The following is a 20,673-nucleotide window of genomic DNA, read 5'->3' on the forward strand; positions in this document are numbered from 1 at the left end:
GAGGCAGAGCTGGAGGATGAGGGGATTGGCATCAATTTCCTTGGTGGAGGTTGCTGAGGTAGTTAAACAACTCCACAGTGGCAAAGCCCCAGGAATTGATGAGATGTCCAGAAATGCTTAAAGCTCTGGGTGTGGAGGGGTTGTCTTGGTTGACACGCCTCTTCAACATTGCGTGGAAGTCTGGGACGGTGCCTAAGGAGTGGCAGACCGGGGTGGTGGTTCCCCTTTTTAAAAAGGGGGACCAGAGGGTGTGTGCCAATTACAGGGGTATCACACTTCTCAGCCTCCCCGGTAAAGTCTACTCCAAGGTGCTGGAAAGGAGGATTCGGTCGATAGTCGAATCTCAGGTTGAAGAGGAACAATGCGGATTCCGTCCTGGTCGTGGAACAACGGACCAGATCTTTACTCTCGCAAGGATCCTGGAGGGAGCCTGGGAGTATGTCCAACCAGTCTACATGTGTTTTGTGGATCTGGAGAAGGCGTATGACCGGGTGCCCCGGGAGATACTGGGAGGTGGGAGGTGCTGCGGGAGTACGGGGTGAGGGGGTCCCTTCTCAGGGCCATCCAATCTCTGTACGACCAAAGCGAGAGCTGTGTCCGGGTTCTCGGCAGTAAGTCGGACTCGTTTCAGGTGAGAGTTGGCCTCCGCCAGGGCTGCGCTTTGTCACCAGTCCTGTTTGTAGTATTTATGGACAGGATATCGAGGCGTAGTCGGGGTGGAGAGGGGTTGCAGTTCGGTGGGCTGGGGATCTCATCGCTGCTTTTTGCAGATGATGTGGTCCTGATGGCATCATCGGCCTGTGACCTTCAGCACTCACTGGATCGGTTCGCAGCCGAGTGTGAAGCGGCTGTATTGAGGATCAGCACCTCTAAATCGGAGGCCATGGTTCTCAGCAGGAAACCGATGGAGTGCCTTCTCCAGGTAGGGAATGAGTCCTTACCCCAAGTGAAGGAGTTCAAGTACCTTGGGGTCTTGTTTCGCGAGTGAGGGGACAATGGAGCGGGAGATTGGTCGGAGAATCGGCACAGCAGGTGCGGTATTACATTCAATTTATCGCACCGTTGGGACTAAAAAGAGAGCTGAGCCAGAAGGCAAAGCTCTCAATCTACCGGTCAGTTTTTTGTTCCTACCCTCACCTATGGTCATGAAGGCTGGGTCATGACCGAAAGAACAAGATCCAGGGTACAAGCGGCCGAAATGGGTTTCCTCAGGAGGGTAGCTGGCGTCTCCCTTAGAGATAGGGTGAGAAGCTCAGTTATCCGTGAGGAGCTCGGAGTAGAGCCGCTGCTCCTTTGCGTCGAAAGGAGCCAGTTGAGGTGGTTCGGGCATCTGGTAAGGATGCCCCCTGGGCGCCTCCCTAGGGAGGTGTTCCAGGCACGTCCAGCTGGGAGGAGGCCTCGGGGGAGACCCAGGACTAGGTGGAGGGATTATATCTCTAACCTGGCCTGGGAACGCCTCGGGATCCCCCAGTCGGAGCTGGTTAATGTGGCCCGGGAAAGGGAAGTTTGGGGTCCCCTGCTGGAGCTGCTACCCCCGCGACCCGACCCCGGATAAGCGGATGAAGATGGATGGATGGAGAAAACAGCTCCGCCACAGACCAGGAAAGACCTAGTCTAAAGTCAGTGGCGCGTTATTCAGATGCTATTTTAAGGGCGCACGCTTGGCCGTAATGTAGAGTGTGCACACCGCGCATACACTTTGCTTCTCTCATCTCACGGACCCAGCAGTTTCCATTTTTGCAAACCATACATAAATACAATGAAAAATATGACCTTGTTTTACACATTTCCATGAATCATGGATGTGTTGATGACATAAATGAGGAAATATTAGAGGACTTAATAAGATGTAATGTTGAACTGCATGTGCCGATGCCCCTTAACCCAAATGCCCCAGCAGCAGCACGGGAGAGGAGAGACAGAAGAGCTGCATCGTCTATAGTGAGGTAATCTCGGTATAATGTTAGACTACGTTGCAAAAATATCACCATGCATTCATAACCTCGTGATTCAGTGAGAGTGAGCCCAAAACATTGGAAAGTATGTTTTTGTGACATTTCTTAATTACATTTTGACAAAAAGAAAAATCAATAGCAAACGTCCATCTCCTCGGCTGTAAACCGCTCCTGGCGTGCGCCCATGGATGTATTAAGAGCGTCCGCCTAGCAAATCCACCATTATAATAGCAATCCGCCATGGAACGAGCACACCTGCTTTTAAAGGGAATGTGAGATAACGCTCTGATTGGCTTATTGCACGTTACACCCAAACCACACCTATGAGTAATGTAGCTACTTCAGACCAACCCATTTTAGATTTGCGTCTGGCGCAAGAGTCATTTATCCAATCATTTATCCCGCCGGTATAATAGCAACAGCGCCCGAGATCCACCCACAAAGCTACTTGCGTTTGCCGTTTGATACTTGCGTTTCAGCTCATTAAAATAAGGCCCATACTGTCTTTCACCATTTTGGTTTTCTTTATTTGGGATGTTTGCTTTATATTTATTTTGTCTTAGATTCATTTCTGTTTTATGGAAGCCCTGAAAGGCAAGGTGAAAAATTGTACGTACGAAAAAATTACTTAGGTTTTGGCCAAAAGTGCCCAGTTTCTTTCACCTTGCCTTTCAGGGCTTCCGTACTGTTTTGGTAAACTATAACGTGTGGTCTTCCCATCTTTGTCCAGCCTTGAGCTATGTTGTTACGGAATAAAAGATGAAATTAACTGTTCTGTGTTTGGGAGTTCACATCCTCTTGAGAAATGCTGGAATTCACAGAATCCCACATTGGATATTATCTGTATACAGCATAGTGGATTCTGTATGATGTGTTCACCTATCAAAGAAAAACTAGGAGTTCCTCCAAGGAATTCTTGGGGGGAAATACACAGTGAAAAAGATCTTCAAGTAGAGCTATGAAAAAGGCACAAACAAAGTAGTTTCTGTTTCTGTCAAAGCTCTACCTTTAAATTGCAATTTCAGGAACTTTCTAAGATATAGCTTACATTAGTCAGTAGTAATCATATATAGTGCATGCAGCAAAGTGAGTCCACACTAACACAAACTCACACAGGCTACATTGCACAAACACTCACACACAAATACACAGGTTGACCATGGGAGCAGAAACTGGCCTGCATTTTATTCGCAGAGACGAGGACATTGGCCTGTCCATTACAATCAATGATCACATTATATTCTATGCAACAATAAAGAGTCACAAATAAACATCTGCTTTCGACATTATATCACACATAACATAGGCTATGTAAGCTGGGAAAATGTTACTAAAAATGATTTACATTATGTTTTGGTTACCAACATGTCTGTACAGTACAAAGGCCTTTGGTTGTTTGACTTTTGGGAAAAAACAGGTTACAATGTTGTTTTGCTGTACATTGATGTTATCACATGATTTTATATTACGTTCCAAGGCACATAGATAAAAGTAACTGCACAGAAAAGTACATATCCATGGCTGTACACTGTCAGCAACAAGCATGTAAATTACAACCAGCGTGGCCAAAATCTGGCTTAGTCAAGACTATAATGTGTAATCTGTAGTGTTGAAAACCCACTTATCATTTTATTCCTTCGATCAAAAGAATGTCTCATATTTGCTACTGATTTTAACTTAAAAATCTACAAAGTTGTTGCTAAAGCTGAACCCAAACTCAGGTACATATCTGTAACTTTTTTCTGAGAGTGTATCTAGTGGCCAGCCAGTAAGTGTGCAACACTGGTTTTGCTTAGTGAGGGAACACAGAAAGTGGGATACGCAACCCTCCCCATGCAAGAACAAGCAGAGGATACCACAAAATACATAGAGTTAATATTGAACGGTGCATCCTCAGGAGTGCACGTTCTAGCCCTTCGCAAATAACTTGTGTTTCCAAAGAAGAAACAGAGCGCAAGAAGGCAGAGGTTTCCCATTCCTCCGCTTCTTTCTCATCTCATCTGTACACTATACAGTGGCAGGAACCAGACAGAAATCCGGACAAATGCCCTTTTGACATTTGGCACTGAATTGCGCTCAGTGAACAAAGAGTCATGTCAACCCAAACAAAATTACAACGGAAGCAGTGACTACAGGCAGCATCTCATTGCCTCAACTGTCCTTTTTAGCGCTTCATTTACACTGGTTTTGGCACAAACCGTCTTATTAACATCTACGTAACATCAGAATGGTGGGTTAAGTACATTAAGTATGCCCAAATAGGACAGGCATCTTCGGTATGGTTCAGTTGAGTTTGGGTGGCTGTAAAGTGTGCTCATGTAATTCTTTACCGGCAATGAGCGTGAAAGAAAGAGGGAGATGAATGGATAGGACAGAGCAAAAGTAATTAACTGTGGATGATGAGAGAGAGAATAGTTCTTAAACTTCAGGCTTGAATGCGCTAAAATACCTTGACAGTAATGGGTGAGATTGTAAAATGGGTTTCTCAGTGGGACACGCGTCTGGGAGAGTATTCACAGGAAAGAAATAAAGATAAACAGAAATCTATAGCATGTTTCCAGCCAGCAATCACAGGTTTTCTACATGTGATGATCAAATTTAGAGCTGCAAAGATTAATCAAATTGATTAGCTGTCAACTGTTAAATGAATCTGCAACTATTTTGATAATCGGTTTGGAAAATGCTCTGATTCCAGCTTCTTAAATGTGAATATTTCTTCACTCCTATATGACAGTAAACTCAATATCTTTGAGTTGTGGAGGAAAAAAAAGACATTTGAGTACATCACCTTGGGCTTTGGAAATCACTGATTGACATTTTTCACCATTTTCTGACATTTTATAGACCAAACAACTAATCGAGAAAATAATCGCCAGATGAATCGACAATTAAAAGAATCGTCAGTTGCAACCCTAATCAAATTGCAATCCAAACATGTTTCTGGTTGGTCTTGGGATGTGTCCCATTATTGGACATAGACATGCAGAATTGGTCATCCTCATCATCTTCTGCATTACTCAGTCAGGGATGTGACGCGCTTACGTCTGAGTTACACATTGTGAACAACATGACTAGAAAGTGGTCCTTGTGTCTTTATATGTACATCATATGGAATTGTACCTACACTTGTCTCTGAGTGTGTGTTGCTATTTTGACCTGTGAGTGATGATATGACTGACCCTGCTACAGCAGTGACAGCAGAGAGACATTGCCATGACAAATTATTTTCTGCGGTAACCTCCTGGGACAAGCCCTGCCTGGCCCTCATCTCTTTTGATTGCACTGAACGATGACTTCTACATTGACTGATACACCACACTGACACCCAGAGATGGGAAGTAACAAAGTACAAATACTTTGTTACTGTACTCAAGTACAGTAACAGATATTTTTACTTTACTATTTATTTTTGTGCCGACTTTTTACTTTTACTCCTTACATTTTTAACATGAATATTGGTACTTGGAGTTGCCGTTATTATTTTTCGCGTCATCAATACCGAATTCAATCTAATAGGATGGAAATATACGTTGCACTTGACACACCACTACAAGACGACTCGACAGATTCGGCAGCATTCATTCGCGGCAAATCATTGCGGCTTGATGGCGGTAACGTTAGCACATAGTAGTATGGACGACGACATGATTGAAAATGAAGAAAACAGAGATCGCAGAGATTCGGCAGACAAGCAGCAAGACATTCCCAATCATCCTTGGCCTTATCTGAGAGAGATGTTTGAGATAATCAAGAATGACTCCCGGCGAATGTGCTGCAAATTGTACCAACCGAAACTTCTTAATTAATGTCTGTTTAGTAATTGTATCCTTTATTTTCTTTCCAGAAGCCATATTTGAGCACACACACACATACATGTAGATTAAACAGGAAGATTTAAAAAAGAGAAACTGGATCTGTGAATTCTCACACAATCACAATTGAATTCATATCTTGCTACTCAGTCAGAATCGTATTAACCTGGAGTCCCAGTCTCTGTCACAATAATCATATATGTGATGTTTTAGACCTATTGGCAGACATCCATTTAAAATGTAGGTAAGGGCTATAAAGAGCCTTTTTTTCCATGTCCACTGAAGTTTCTCAGCTTGAACTCTAGCTTTGCATAAAATATGTCATTCGCAAGGCTACTTTTACTTATACTTTAAGTAAATTTCCAAGCCTGTACTTTGTTACTTTTACTTGAGTAAAGAAGTTAAATCAGTACTTCTACTTTTACCAGAGTATTTTTTAACACAAGTATCTGTACTTCTACTTGAGTATGGGAAGTGAGTACTTTTGCCATCTCTGCTGACACCACAGCATATGGCGGATTACGTTATTACCATAGAGACTTTGCAGTTGTTTGACAAATCTCCTGGCAACTAGGTGTGGTTTCATCATGGAGGTCCGTTGGATAAAAGTAACTGTGCACAAACAGCCTGATAGCTAAAACGGAAATACAGGTCTGCTGTGGATGTGGGCTTATTCATTTAGCATTAATGGAGTGATAAGGTTTCCAAATCCAGGTTATTGTGACAAGGTTTTTTTCTTGTAGCTCCTTTGGCTCTTGCTCTACTGTGGCTTAGTGGAGTCAGACCATTTAACTAAGCAAACTGCTATTGTTTTATCTAGCGAATCAACCAGCTAGCTAATTCATAATAGCTGATAATGATGTTGATTTGTGGAAATTTAGGTTAAAAGTTGTAAACCATATATCTTCACTGGAGCTGTTTCATTTTGGACAATATGTACATTTCAATTCTAAGCAACGACTAATAGTCTAAAGTCATGCTAGCAGCTCTGTGGTTGTACTTGAGTGCAATGCTAACATCAGCATGCTAACATGCTCATATTGACAAAACTAACATGCAGATATTACATAAGATATAATTTTTACCGTATGCATCTTTGATCAATGACCATTGGTCAGGTTTTTGGTACTGATTGGGTAGTGTGTTAGCATGCTAACATATCCTAATTAGCAGTAAACAAAGTACAGATGAAGCTGACGGGAATGTCATTAGTTAGGTATTTGGTTTTAAAGTGCTGGGAAAATAAAATAAATTGACCTGATGTTGGTGATACATGTAAAGTTAAGGGATCACCAAAGTTATTACAGGTCATTCTCTGGGGACCATGCCTGTCTATACCATAGATTGTATGGGTGACTTCCTCCCGCTGTCCAAAAGTGAAGCCAAAATATCCTGGATATGGGTGCTGCCATCTTGTAACTTTGGAGCCAGAGTCTGCAGTAATTGGGCGGCCCCACCCATACACCCGCCCGACCAATCATGAGTCATTCATAACATTTCACCCCGTTTTTATAGCACTAATAAAAACCAAACTTATTAAAAAATGAGCATGATAAGAATTACCTAAATCTAAAAAAGACGTTTACTTTTTTAGTTTGGCCCATGTCCCATCCACTAACATGGAGGGGGTGGGATTTATGACTTATACTGCAGCCAGCCACCAGGGGGCGATTAAAATGTTTTGGCCCTACTTATACAATCTATGCATCAACCCCTGGTCTATACCAAATTTCATGACAGATTTTCCATCCAAAAGTTGTTGTGATATTTCAAAATGGACACAAGTGGTGAACTAACAGCCTAGCATTGCCACGCCGCTAGCATGGCTATAAAAAAAAAAAACATGGGAACCTCCATGATGTTCCACTGATTGATTGATTGACTGCCTGATTGATTGATTATTCCATTAATCAATCTGGCATCCTGACAGTCTTGTGTCCTTCAAGAAGCCACTAATTATAAAGAGTGATAAACTGGAGTTGTATGCACTTTTGCTATAGCCGCTGCCTGCTTATTGTTTTCACTATTCATCTGGAATAGTGAATGCCACTAAAAGATGTGAGATGCTTTGAGTCAAGTTCCTTTGACAGGTTAATGGTAAGCTTATCGAGGTATGTGGTATACAATTATAAAAGCATACAATTCATATTTTGACAAGAAGTGGCTTTCTGAGCCATTGTTGCCCCAGAGCTGGTGACTTCCAAAATGGCCATTAGAAGGCTTCTAACAATGTCTGAATTTATTATACAGGTGTTTCAAGTTCTATTTCTCTTAATGACTCACACACCTTGCTCTCTTCCTGTCAGCTGTATCCATTAAGTCTACTGAAATCTCAAGCTTTCTCTTTACAGTATGTGTTGTGTTCTCAGCAGATACAAACCATACACAAGCTTTAGTCCTTTCTATCTCCTATCTCTGTATCTCCTTTTCCCCTGCCTCTCTATCCCTCTTTGACTACAATACACATGTTTCTGCCTTCTGTGTAATTTAGGCATTTTAGCAAGCATGTGATGGCTGAACCAAACGACAGTGACTACATTTCAACATGAACTCTGGAGGAAATCTTACATTATCAAAACACAGCACTTCACAAGTAGAAATGGGCTCTTTACAATGACACCACTGGCACAGGTAGCAACTATTGTTAAGAACAGGAAAACAGTAAAGTGTAAAGTACACATGACAGGTTTCACAGATAGTTTCAGAGCTGCCCTTGATGCACTACAAGAACACAGAATTTTACAGCAGGGAATGGCTTTGAAATATAATTTGGTCAGGACACGGAGTCGTCCATGTCAGAAACTTTCCCCCAGAGGTTGACAGAAAACCAAAGTCAAGCTGTTTTGTTGTAAAGGGAGCAAGGTCAAGATATGTTTTATTTAACTTAATCAATAACCCTGGATGTTCAAATCAAAGGTTCACGGATCGATGCAGCTCCTCCCGCGGAGATGCCAGCAATAGAGAGAAAAGACCATCCTTTGTCGTAAATATGTATATGTATATATACATGCCTGGTTGATCACATAAGACTAAGCTAATCAGCTAGTATGTATAAAACATGACCATGAATCATTTCCCCTTTGGCTCAAGATTTTTGATTTTGTTTTTCTTTTAAAGACTCTATAGAATTATTGTGCTGGCTGTTTCCAACTGAAATGTTTGACTTCAGCAGTATTTCCACATTCAGAGAAATCAATGCCGACCCTTCATAGCTCTCAAAACACTCTCATCAAGGAGAGCCTGAATGGTGCTCAATCCCATCTAGCTCTCTCTCTACCGTGTATTTCTCCTGTGGGTCCACAGCAGTCCATTCTCTGATCCTGCGTCTCGTTTTGATTTTGGTTCAGTCTGCGTGACTTCTGACAACTCAATAGAACCCTGGCAAGCATTAACAGCACTCCTATTTACGTTTGACTTGAACATCACTTGTCTCTGCTGTGTTTAAAATCACTTCAGTCAATAATTTTCGTCTTAGGGCGAATTCAACCCAAATATTAATATTAGTTTTGTGCTGGAGTCAGTGTACTTTCCCTTAAGAAATTGTTTATTTTTCACCTAGACTTTGTCCATGTGTCGATGTCCATGAGCAGCAGCTATTATATCATCGTCCAGCCCCTGCATCTTTGAACAGGAGTCACTATACTAGCAGCTCATCTGTCTGTCTCTCTGGGCTCCTTGGATGTGACTGCCGCTGGTCAGATGCTGGTCTGTAGCTCGCCATTCAGCAGGGCAGCATTGTGAGTCTCAAGGTTGGCGTTGAGTACAGCATCGTTAACCATCCTGCTCCTGTCTGCCCTGCTGTCACTGCGTTCTATCTCGTCCAGGCCTGCCACCTTTTTCAGGCATAGGACGTTCTGAAAGCTCTTCTTGAAGTTGTCCGACAGGAAGGCGTACAGAATGGGGTTGGCGCAGCTGTTGGCGTAGCCCAGCACCACGACAAAGTCGAAGGTGCTCTTCGCGGCAGAGGTGGGGTTGATGGAGCTGGTGACGGAGGTGACGTTGAATATGTAGAAAGGCAGCCAACAGAGGACAAACACCGCCACCACTATGGACACCATCCGTGTTACCTTACGCTCAGAACGCTTGCGCTTGCTGGAACCCACCCGCATGCCAGACGACTTTACCTGGCAAAGGAATGGACTGTCAGTGGCTTAAAATCTCTTAAATATAAAAGCACAGTGTTATATACAGACATATAAAATATCTTAAAGTTAAACTTTGACATTTTGGTATACGCTTGTATGCTTTTTTTTGACAATAGTGAGATGAGAAGATTGACACAAGTCTAATATCTTTCTGTTAAATATGAAGCTACAACCAGGAGACTGCTTTCGTAGCTTAGCCTAAACACAGGAAGTAGCCAGCTGTTGAAAGCTTAATAAACAATCTGTTCCCAAACTGAAGTGCAAAATCATCAAGTTGGGGTTTTACGTAAAGTTATGCTGAATTATTTCTTGGCTGGGCACAGTGACTTTAGCAAACAATATACAACGTGCTAATTAGGGAGCTTCAGAGGTGCTCTTGCTAAGCTGAGCTAACCGGCTGTTGGCTTTAGCTTCAAATTTAACAGACAGGTATATGAGTCATATTCTTATCTAACCCATGGCAAGAAAGCAAATTAGTGTGTTAACCAAAATGTCGAACTATTCCCATTAAGAGCCTAGGAAACAGATTATAAAAATCACCTCTCAACATTTTCAGAACTGTTACCAACCAATAAGTGCTAGCTAGCTCATAGCCCTGTTCCTGGACCAAGCCAATGGCTATCAGAGGGGATGCAAACATTTTAGTCACTCAGGCATTCATACAATTTGCAAAAGGAAGACATTTTGAAACTACAAACTCACCAGGTGGTAGACGTGTTTTACTGACTAATAAGGTGGCAAAACAGTTCCAATACAGTCCAAACAAGCCATGTAACGTCATGAGCTGAATGGCTGCAATACTATTGATTAAAAGAGGCTAATGTTTTTGGTCTTTCAGCTGGATTATGGAAAAACTATGGGCCCAATTTTCATGAAACTTGGTGGAAGGGTGTAGCATTGGGAAGAACCAATTCATTTTCGGAGCAGATCCGAATCACCAGGTGGATACACAAATTATTTTTTTTACTAATTAACAGTGCGAAATAGGGCGTTTGTGCTGCATTCATGTGGTGTCAGAATAATCAGAAAAATGACTTCCCGACTGGGAAAATTAACACTGGATTAACATTGTGAGATAGCTAATGCGTTTGTGGAGGTCTGTTCTCTCCGAGTGCCCTTCTAGTTTATTGCTTCCGGTAATCACATTCTGTCAAAGCAAATCATGTTTTTGTTGCTTCAAACCAACCTGACAAACTTTTTTAACCGTATAAGTCTCTATTAGAGAAAATGTCCTACCTTCTGCTGTATTTTCATCATTACAATGTTAACGAATGCCTGTAAAATTAAAATGTTAAATTTCTCTAGCTAGCCTGGATAGCCTTCCAAGGCTAGCTAGCTTGTGTCCTATCCTGTAAAATGTAATATTAACGTAATCGCCATTAATCGTGATGTTGATTTTCATATGTAACATATATTATATTAGCCTAAGCAAAAACATCTTATAAAAAGATAGTTAAGTGTGCTGTGGCAAAAAATGTCCATCATTTCAAAGTTGTCAACCGTTAACTACATTCTTATGCAACAGTGACATTTTAAAATGAGCCATTTATCTGAATCTGAATTAAACATGACTTAAATGGCCAAAAAACTTCATTCTAGTCCTGTAGCCAGTACTAATCTTGTTATTGAACTGAATGGAGAAAATTATAATTATCTTGCATTATATGTCCCACATGTGGAGGCGGGCTCTTACCTTGACTATAATGAGCAGGTAGCACAGACATATGACTGCCAGAGGCAGGCAGAACCCAATGAAGAAGGTATAGATTATGAAGGCTGTGTAATAGACATCCTGTGGCTCCGGCCACTCGATCCCACATGTTTGTTCCTTGTGAAGGCCACTAAAGATCAAAGTAGGTAGGATGACTAACAGGGACACACACCACACTGTCAGGTTGATGAGCTTGGCCACGCGGGGCTTCCGCCATTTTGTGGACTTAATAGGGTGGACCACAGCGAAGTACCGATCAATGCTCATCACCATCAAACAGAAGATGCTGGTGAACTGATTGAGAGAGTCTGGTAGAGGGGAGAAGTGGAGGAGTTGAGAAAGAAATGTAAAATTAAAATAAGTATCAGTAATTGCTTATGCTTGTTCTTTTTTTTTCAAACAGGAAGTTTATAAAGTATGATAAAGGCTTTTAGTAAGACAACTGGGATGACCAACACTGTTTGAATTGCAACTAAAGTCTATGCAGCATCTATAATCTATACACTTCAAGCAATAGCTCAGCATTGAGGCAAGGACGCTTATTTAAAAATGAAGCTACAACCAGGAGACGGTTAGCTTAGCTTAGCTTGGCAAAAGAATTAAATAGAATAAGAGTATATCCCAAATTGTTAAACTATACCTTTAAGACACTTAAATGTCTAAGATTTTGAACAAACTCTTTAATAGAGCTCAACAGTGACCGCCCTCTTCTGAACCGCTCTGGTTCCGGAAGTGATATTACCCATTCAATTGCACCATTAATGTTTCAGAATATGCTTATATAAAGAGTTTTAAGCCTGGAACCAAGCCAACCTGCTACCAGATGAATCGCGCCCATAAAACATTTGATATGGCGCAAAAGAACATTTTAAAAACGGCAAAACGAACATAGACTTCAGTGGTAGCAGCTCGCTATAGCCGGTCACGGGTTCTGTAAACATTTCCATGGTAACAGCGAGCTCCACCAATCAGAGATGCAGCTGTTACATCTGAGATTGTTGGTAGTGTGGTACTTCTCCATGAAATTGCAAATAAAACAAGGTTGATTTCATACAGACTTGGCTTCTACAGGAGCATTAACCTTCATTTCACAACCTTGTAGCTCGTGGTCAGTCTACCTTGGATGGTTTAGACATTATGGCTTATAATCAAAATCCTTATGGAGAAAATGAATTGGATTTTCACTTCCGGAACCACACTTTTGAGCTCTAATTGCAACTGAAGTCTTAATAATACTTGAAAAAAATACAGATGTTTATTTGGGTTTTCTTTCAATTGAAACCACAGCAGACAATGATTTCAGCATAATTGAGGAAGCCAAAAGGGGTTTCTTTGCCCATTAAAACTGCTGCTGCTTTCTCAAGTGTACCATAAGCCTTCTGCTCTACACCTACCGACAGTCATGATCACCCTGCACAGCACCTCTCCAAAGGGCCAGTGCACCAGCGTCAGCTGCAAGGCGATGAACGGCAGGCTCATCATGCACAGAACATCGGCCACCGCCAGGTTCAGGATGTAGATGTTGGTCACCGTCTTCATTTTGGCGTATCGCAGGATGACATATATGACCAGGGCGTTGCCGCACAGCCCCACGGCGCATACTATGAAGTAGATGAGGGTGATGACCACAGAGCTGGTCTTGTCCTGGTGAGGCTCCCTGGCTTTGGAGATGTTCAGGTCCAGGTTGGACTCATTCCCCTGCATGTAGCTGTCATACAGGAGGGGCTCAGGGATGGAGATGTTGGGGACAGTCGGGAGAAAGGGCCACTGATCCAAGGCCATGATGGCTGAGAGGTTTAGGGTGTCAAAGGGTTCCGCATTCCTAAAGATGGTAAGGATAGATGTTAAAGGAGCTTGGAGAAGGTAGCTATTATTGGGTTTGAGGTTAGGATGTTACATGCTTAAAAGCATTGACATTACCATGCAAGACTGTTGAAAGCAGGGTAAAGGGTCTTCAAGTTCTAAAATAAGCCTTGGGTAATGGGAATTTGACACGTTGGGGTCTAAAGGTTTGGGGCTCTGGGGATCGGGATGACTGGGGATTTTCATTAACGAGGAACCACAAGTATCACATCCCAGCTGTAGAGAAACAAAAAAACTGGCAAGATCGATCTATGGAGAGAGAGAGAGAGAGAGAGAGAGAGAGAGAGAGAGAGAGAGAGAGAGAGAACAAGAACAGAATGAGAAAAACATATTTCTTTTGACAAATAATAAAAGTCGTTCAAAATCCATGGCAACAGTTGCAACGTTACTTTACATAACTGCTTACATGCCGTAACATGTAAAATATTCTCTCTAGAGAATACTCCAGGTATGTCCTTCACATGTTTAGTTCTTATTATCCTCAATATTACTTACAGCTTTTTTTTAAAAACAACTTTTGACCGTTTTTTCACACAGCAGAGAGAGAGAGAGAGAGAGAGAGAGAGAGAGATGCAAAATACTGGAGCCCACACCCAACCCAATTCAACATACAACTTTTATGTCATGACTAGGGCTGCAACTAACGATTATTTTTGTTGTCGTTTAATCTGTCGATTATTTTCTCGATTAATCGATTCTTTTTTTGGTCTATAAAATGTCAGACAATGATGAAAAATGCCGATCAGTGTTTCCCAAAGCCCGACATGACGTCCTCAAATGTCTCATTTTGTCCACAACTCAAAGACATTCAGTTTACTGTCCCAGAGGAGTGAATAAACTAGAAAATATTCACATTTAAGAAGCTGGAATCAGAGAAATTGAATTTGTTTTCATAAAACATTACTCAACCGATTCATTTAGCGATTCATTTAATAGTTGATAACTAACCGATTCATCTTTGCAGCTCCAGTCATGACAATGATTTGCACAATTTTGCACTGAAAAGTCTAGTGTATTAAAATTTCACAAAGATGTGCAGGCCTGTGTTACTACACAATCACGACCTTTACTTTAGAGCCATACTTGTGCCAGTGTCAACATTTCAGCTGGATCTCGTCCGGTCTTACACTCTTTTCTCACTTTCTAACACAGTCCAGACCCTAATGCTGTGTGTGTGTGTGTGTGTGTGTGTGTGTGTGTGTGTGTGTGTGTGTGTGTGTGCGCGCATGCGTGCCTCCCCCACATATGCATACATGCAAAAAGGTCCGCCTGAGCGAGAGCACGTCAAGGGCACTGCGCTGCAGAAGACAAATGTTTATTCAATTGATCTCGGGGACAAACAGCTCTGGATCTGTGGCAAAATCACTCACTCTTTCCCCGCGGAGTCAGCATCAAGGACATTTTGTCCATTTCTTGCTTCTTTTTTTTATTTTTATTTTTTTATAATTTACCTGAATTAGGCCTACATGTGATTGGCACAAGTGGGCCCACTTTAGACTGTCCGCTTAATGCTCATTACAGTCAAAGGAGATGTATTTTAGGTTTGTCAACCAATTCAAGCGATAAAGATAACTAAGTCTGGCCAATAGGAATCCTTTGGTGGCCATTCACCTCTGAAACAGTGTTGGTCTGTCTATTTCCACATGGCTGCACACATCAACCCTCAGTTTGTTGAGGGAGTATTTGACTCACTGTAGAAGCTTTCTTACCCTTATGAGAGCAGTTACATGCGTCACACTGCGTTCTCATAACTAAAAGGAATTTTATTGGACGCAAATGAAGTCAAATTTTCTAATTAGAATCCTTACAATTTTAATGCCGGTTGATGTGACTGTTACTAGGGATAACAGCGAGTGGAGGAATGGAAGACACCGCCACGAACAATGAAAACTACCATATAGTCTGAATGTAATTCCACTTCTCTCTGACCATAACTCTCGTTAAAAATGGGGTCTGATTCCATTACAATCGTATTACTTGAAGTGCAAAAGTCTAAATCCTCAAAAAGAATCTCTATTGGCCCTTGCAAACACATTTCGGTGGAGCTCCACTATACACCCATGTGCTTATATGTGTGTGATAGTTGAGCGTGTGAGAGATATGCAGGGGAAAGTGCACAGAAAAGCAATCAGCACTAATCATACATCCACTGATGAAAGGGTTTATAATGTTATTTGCTAGCAGGAAGCAGCAATTACTGTGTAAGTGTTGGTATTATTTGGTAACATTTCAGAGTTTAATTATCAGGCAGGGTAATTGTTTCATATTATTAAGAGTAAAGGGTGATTCCGTGGTCCATTAAAACTCTTGCAATGGAAAAGTCTAATGGGCTCTCAGAGACTCAGAGAGAAACATTAATTGCAGTATGGATGTCAGGAGCTGCATTTCAGCTCAGCACTGACTGTGAACAGATGAAGCGCTGCCAGCAGTGTGGCTTGATGCAGCCTCACACCATAACTTGCAGGCTCTGTGCGCTGTAATTATAGTGAGGGGGTCGGTTTTTCTTCCTTCGCAAGGACACTTTGACATAAAATGGCTTTTTGCCCTTTCTTATTGAAAGACAAACCCCGTATTGTCCCTGACATGTTTCCAAACCAACTCCCCCTGTTAACTCACACAATTCTGCTGGTTTCTCCACTGTGGTTGCACCTGTTCCAATTATGTTTGCTGTGCTGGGATGAAGGAGCATACATCTACCCTCCTCTTATCCCCACAGGCAGAACTAGACATTAGAATGCGCATAAAGCTCATGTGATTGGTTTGAGTTCATTTGAATCCGTTAATTGCATTTGGGTGCCATATACGAGATTACAGGTGCGCAATGAATTAGCGCAGAGTGTGTAGGTACTTCATGGCAAAGAAAACAACAACTTTCAAAGATAAAAAACAGATAAAAAAAACTTTCAGATAAAAAACAGACCTGACTGTGAAAGGATTGCATCAAAGTGCGCAAAACAAAGCCAAAGTCCACTCAGAAATGCCTATAGGCTAGATGAGGACATTTATAAAAAAAAAAAAAAAATGTCAATAGCATCACTTACTTTTACGTTGAAAATTGAGCACTCCCTCGATGCTCATTACGATGGTAAGGTGTCCTTCAGCTGAGGATATGGTGTCCAGCCGCTCCGAAGCAGCGCCGATATGCCGGAAAACTGCATCCCGGCAGCCTCTCCATCCACCTGCTCCCCGAGGATTACGCACGGCGTTGGCGTTCAGCCGCCCACTCGCCACCTTCGCCAGAGCTGGTGATTATACTGCGTCTCTCGTGTAATTTTACCTCCAAGAAATCTTCCGCGTTTGTAAAATGGAATTTTGACAAACCGCGTCTTAACAAAAAAATAAAAATAAAAGCCGTAGTGCGCTCACAGTGCGCTGCGTCCAACGAGAGAGACAGTCTTGGCACGACGAGTCAGTCAGAGCGGCAGGACTCAAGACTGGAGAGAGAGAGAGAGAGAGAGAGAGAGAGAGAGAGAGAGAGAGAGAGAGAGAGAGAGAGAGAGAGAGACAGTCTGAACGACAGATCAGTAGAAACGTTGAGCACGTCACCGTGTGTGCGTCGGTGTCCGGGTGATTGCTAATTTGGAGTCATGCATAGACGGCTCTTTTTCTGAAGCCTTGTGTCTGAACATCAGACTGTTTCAAATGTGTAAAACCAAGTTAAAAGTGCAATATTCCTATGGCACATACCTGTACTTTCGCAGCCTCTCCGTATCAAAGACACATTGTTGTTTTCATGGCAATTCCAGATACATCTATCAAAAACAAAAATGCTGTATGGTTGCAGAACAGATTAATGCAGAGACGTACAAAATGTGAAGCGATCTCGCAGAAAGATGCCCCAGGAAATCAGCTTCCCACTCCAATGATTTCAAATGTAATCCAGGCCTTCATGCTCACAGTCAGTGGTGCACTTGCTCGTCAGCCGACAGTGATGACACTCGGATCTGAGGGAACCAACAGCCCCCTTCTCCGTCTTTATAGAGGAGGAGAAATAAAGCAAGTGCAGATGGCGTGTATCCTTCACGACCTCTCCATGAGAAAATGTCCTGCCACTTCTCCCAACATACTATTACATACACACTATTATTGCAACCAGCTGTTGCCCTATCAAAGATTAATAGTTCTATTTATGTCTAAACTGATAGGATGGACAGAAGCTGCACAGAGGGGGAGTTGTAATTCTCTGCAGAAATCCCTATCCATGTAAACCAGTGGACAGTCAGGAGGGTTCAGGTGTGTGTGTGTGTGTGTGTGTGTGTGTGTGTGTGTGTGTGTGTGTGTGTGTGTGTGTGTGTGTGTGTGTGTGTGTGTTGTGCTGGGGTTTGAGGTCATTGTGTGTGTGTATTGTGCTGGGGTTTGAGGTCAGCAAGTTTTTTGGGTGAGATCAGTATTGTGTGTCACTGAGGAGGACCACATCTGACCTGCAAGTGGTTTAATTAATTGTTTAAATGATCAGTAAGGCCAAAGTGGTAAAGGGATAATTTACCGATTTTCGAGGTAACGCATTTTGTGTCTGGGAATTTTTGGCCGGCGAACGAGCGGCGATTTCTGGGCTCTGGCAACATAGAGGGAAGTCCAACACAGTTCGTTTGCATATACTACCCACACATATGACATAAAGCCGATTAAAAGTCTTCAAAGTATCCCTTTAAAGAAGCAACATTAACATTTGTAACATTTTAACATTAAAGTGCTCATATTATGCTCATTTTCAGGTTAAAAATTCTATTTAGAGGTTGTACCAGAATAGAAAACACCATATTTTAGTTGTACTGCACATTGCTGCAGCTCCTCTTTTCACCCTGTGTGTTGAGCTCTCTGTTTTAGCTACAGAGTGAGACATCTCACTTCTGTTCCATCTTTGTTGGGAGTCGCACATGCTCAGTACCTAGGTAAGGACTACTAGCCAGTCAGAAGCAGAGTATGAGGGCGTGCCACGCTAGCAGCTAGGCGAGCATTATAACGTGTTACAAAGTGACGCACGTTTGTCTCTGAAGTAAAGGCTGGACTACAACAGAGCTGTTTGGAGCAGTTTGTGAACAGTGTTTTCTGTTGGAGATGGTAAGTCCCTTTGGGGTGGACTTTGGGCTTTTTACACTTTGTACACCTATAAAGTGCACAAAAAGATATATAACACAATAAAGGAAAGGGGAAAAAGCCAAAAAGCATAATGGCCCTCATTTATCAACCTAACGTAGAAACCAGCGCAGATATGAGCGCAGAAATCCTCTTACGACAGGCTTCACGTGTGATTCTTGAAACGTTCGTATCACACCAATCAGAGCGTATGAATGGTCGTACATTGATAAATGCAGCGGCTGGAAACAATCGTAATTTAAATATCACGCCCCAGTGTATTCTCGGTTTTGAGGCCTCGCCCCTACAATTTACGACATGGCGAGACGTAATCCGGCTGAGAAGCGTCACTTTTCAGAGGTGGAGATTGAAACCCTGATATCTCAGGTTCATTTGCACTAACGTGTGTACTATTTGGCAGCCTGAAAACTGGTATTAAAGGCTGTAGAAAGAAAGCGTAATGGAAAGAGATCACTGATGCAGTGAACAGTGTTGCCGTGGTAAATCGGACTCCAGCTGAAGTTTATTTACATCCTTGACATATGCATGCAATAGTCCTAATAGTAATATAGAGGCTTATATTACAATCTCTTAGGCCTACATGGTGTACCTATATTTAAATAAACACACAGTAGCGGAGTTTATGCAGTGTCTTTTATTTTTCTCGTGTTTTTTTCATGATCAGAGCTAACAGCTGTGAGGGAGAGCGCGTGTTCTCCGCCCCCCCCGTGCTGGACCACCACCCCGACCTTGTCTCCTGACAGCAGAGGGGCTGGAAAAACAAGCCGAAATAACTCGGTCAATGGCAGAAATAAATCGTTCACTTGTGGCCATATAACGACACTTTAAAAGAGAAACGTGAAGAATAAATAAAAATGTTGTGCATCGTCATGTTTCCTGTATTGAGTATCATTGCCAAACATAACACTATAGCCTACCTTTTAAAAGAGAGGAATAATATCCTGTCTCCTTGGTATAGCCCCCAGTTGGGGCTCTCTGGGCATCGGGTCATCTGGCTCCAGAACCCCACAGGCTAAAACAATGTTGCAGAATTTTTCTGCCGTGTATAGTAGGGTGCCCCCCCCCGCTGATGCAAGACCATGAGCCATCTGCCCTTAATCAATCCGATGGAGCGCTCCACCGTGGCCCGTGCGCGTACGTGTGCACTGTTGTACCGGCTCATAGAGGTCCTCTAAAAGAGCCAGATCTGCCATTGCTGATAAGTGATCAACTGATGACTTCTCCTTCTCCTGTTACACTGATTATATGCTGCACCGCAAGTCCACACTGACTCGAAAACCTGCGTACACGAGTTCAGACCAGACGTGAGATTTTATCGCAGCCTACGCTCACGTTCAAATTGATAAATGCCTTGCTTTGCGTAGAAATTGGCGTACGCCCGTCCTACGCCTGTTTTAGGTCGTACGCACGTTTCATAAATGAGGGCCAATATGATCACTTTAAAGGTTGAGTTTGACATTTTTGGAAAAACGCTTATTTGCTGTCTTGCTGGGAGTTAGATGAGAAGATGGACACCACTCTTACATGTTTACGCCAAATATGAAAGGAACCGTACAGCCGACAGCCGGTACTTTCATAATGATTGGAAACAGCTACCCTAGCCCTTTCCAAAGGTAAAAAAATAAATAAAACACACCCATACCATCACCTTTAAAGGTGTGTTTAGACAGAAAACAAAGGAAATTTCGGCCTTTCTTCTTTCACACAAATTTGACCTTTCATTTGGCCCAAACCAAGGTGCTGACTGTGCAGACATTAGCTGTAAGCTAGCTAGCACCGGCCGTGTCTGTGTGTTGTGTTTAGCTCAGCCTCTAACTGAACTCCATTTGCCAGGAAGTCAGGGTCTTTCTGTTATTTCCCTCCAGTCTGTGTCCTTTTTCCTGTCGTGTCTGTTTGTTTATGAAGCAGACTCATAAAGCCTCAGGACAAGTGTAATTCTTTTGCTTAAGCTGAAACATTTTTTACCATGCACCCTTTTACCACCCTTTGCAGATTTGCGTATATAATCGCTTCTTCTTTCCACTGACTTGGTATGCAATCGCACCACTTCTAAAATGTTCCTTGTGATTAGTGGTGGGGATTTTTGTATT

At 42.4% G+C, this 20,673-nt stretch overlaps 1 protein-coding gene across 2 annotated transcripts; it reads right to left on the reverse strand.

Moving 5' to 3' along the window:
* Positions 1–3,108: 3,108 nt before the first annotated feature.
* On the reverse strand, positions 3,109–17,562 carry LOC144535982 (somatostatin receptor type 2-like). Of its 2 annotated transcripts, XM_078278837.1 has the most exons (7): positions 17,384–17,562; positions 17,174–17,238; positions 16,528–16,920; positions 13,544–13,735; positions 13,018–13,445; positions 11,606–11,931; positions 3,109–9,891 (listed from the first exon to the last, which is right to left on the reverse strand). In XM_078278837.1, exons 5-7 carry the CDS (start codon positions 13,403–13,405, stop codon positions 9,463–9,465), a joined length of 1,143 nt encoding a protein of 380 aa, XP_078134963.1. In that variant the 5' UTR covers positions 13,406–13,445; positions 13,544–13,735; positions 16,528–16,920; positions 17,174–17,238; positions 17,384–17,562; the 3' UTR covers positions 3,109–9,462. The 2 variants fall into 2 exon arrangements, with proteins under 2 accessions (XP_078134963.1, XP_078134964.1); XM_078278838.1 differs by lacking the exon at positions 13,544–13,735 and having other exon boundaries at positions 17,174–17,562.
* Between the last annotated feature and the right edge of the window lie 3,111 nt (positions 17,563–20,673).

This window comes from Sander vitreus, chromosome 21 (genome assembly GCF_031162955.1).
Source record: "Sander vitreus isolate 19-12246 chromosome 21, sanVit1, whole genome shotgun sequence".
Taxonomy (NCBI): Eukaryota; Metazoa; Chordata; class Actinopteri; order Perciformes; family Percidae; genus Sander; species Sander vitreus.

What these genes read in the sequence shown, in the direction of transcription:
- LOC144535982 (XM_078278837.1), bottom strand. Translation starts at nt 13,405, where the DNA reads ATGGCCTTGGATCAGTGGCCCTTTCTCCCGACTGTCCCCAACATCTCC. An exon ending in CAGGGTGATCATGACTGTCG is followed by an intron (nt 11,932 to 13,017) that starts GTAGGTGTAGAG and finishes CCCCTCTACCAG; the next exon opens with ACTCTCTCAATCAGTTCACC. An exon ending in ACCTGCTCATTATAGTCAAG is followed by an intron (nt 9,892 to 11,605) that starts GTAAGAGCCCGC and finishes TTCCTTTGCCAG; the next exon opens with GTAAAGTCGTCTGGCATGCG.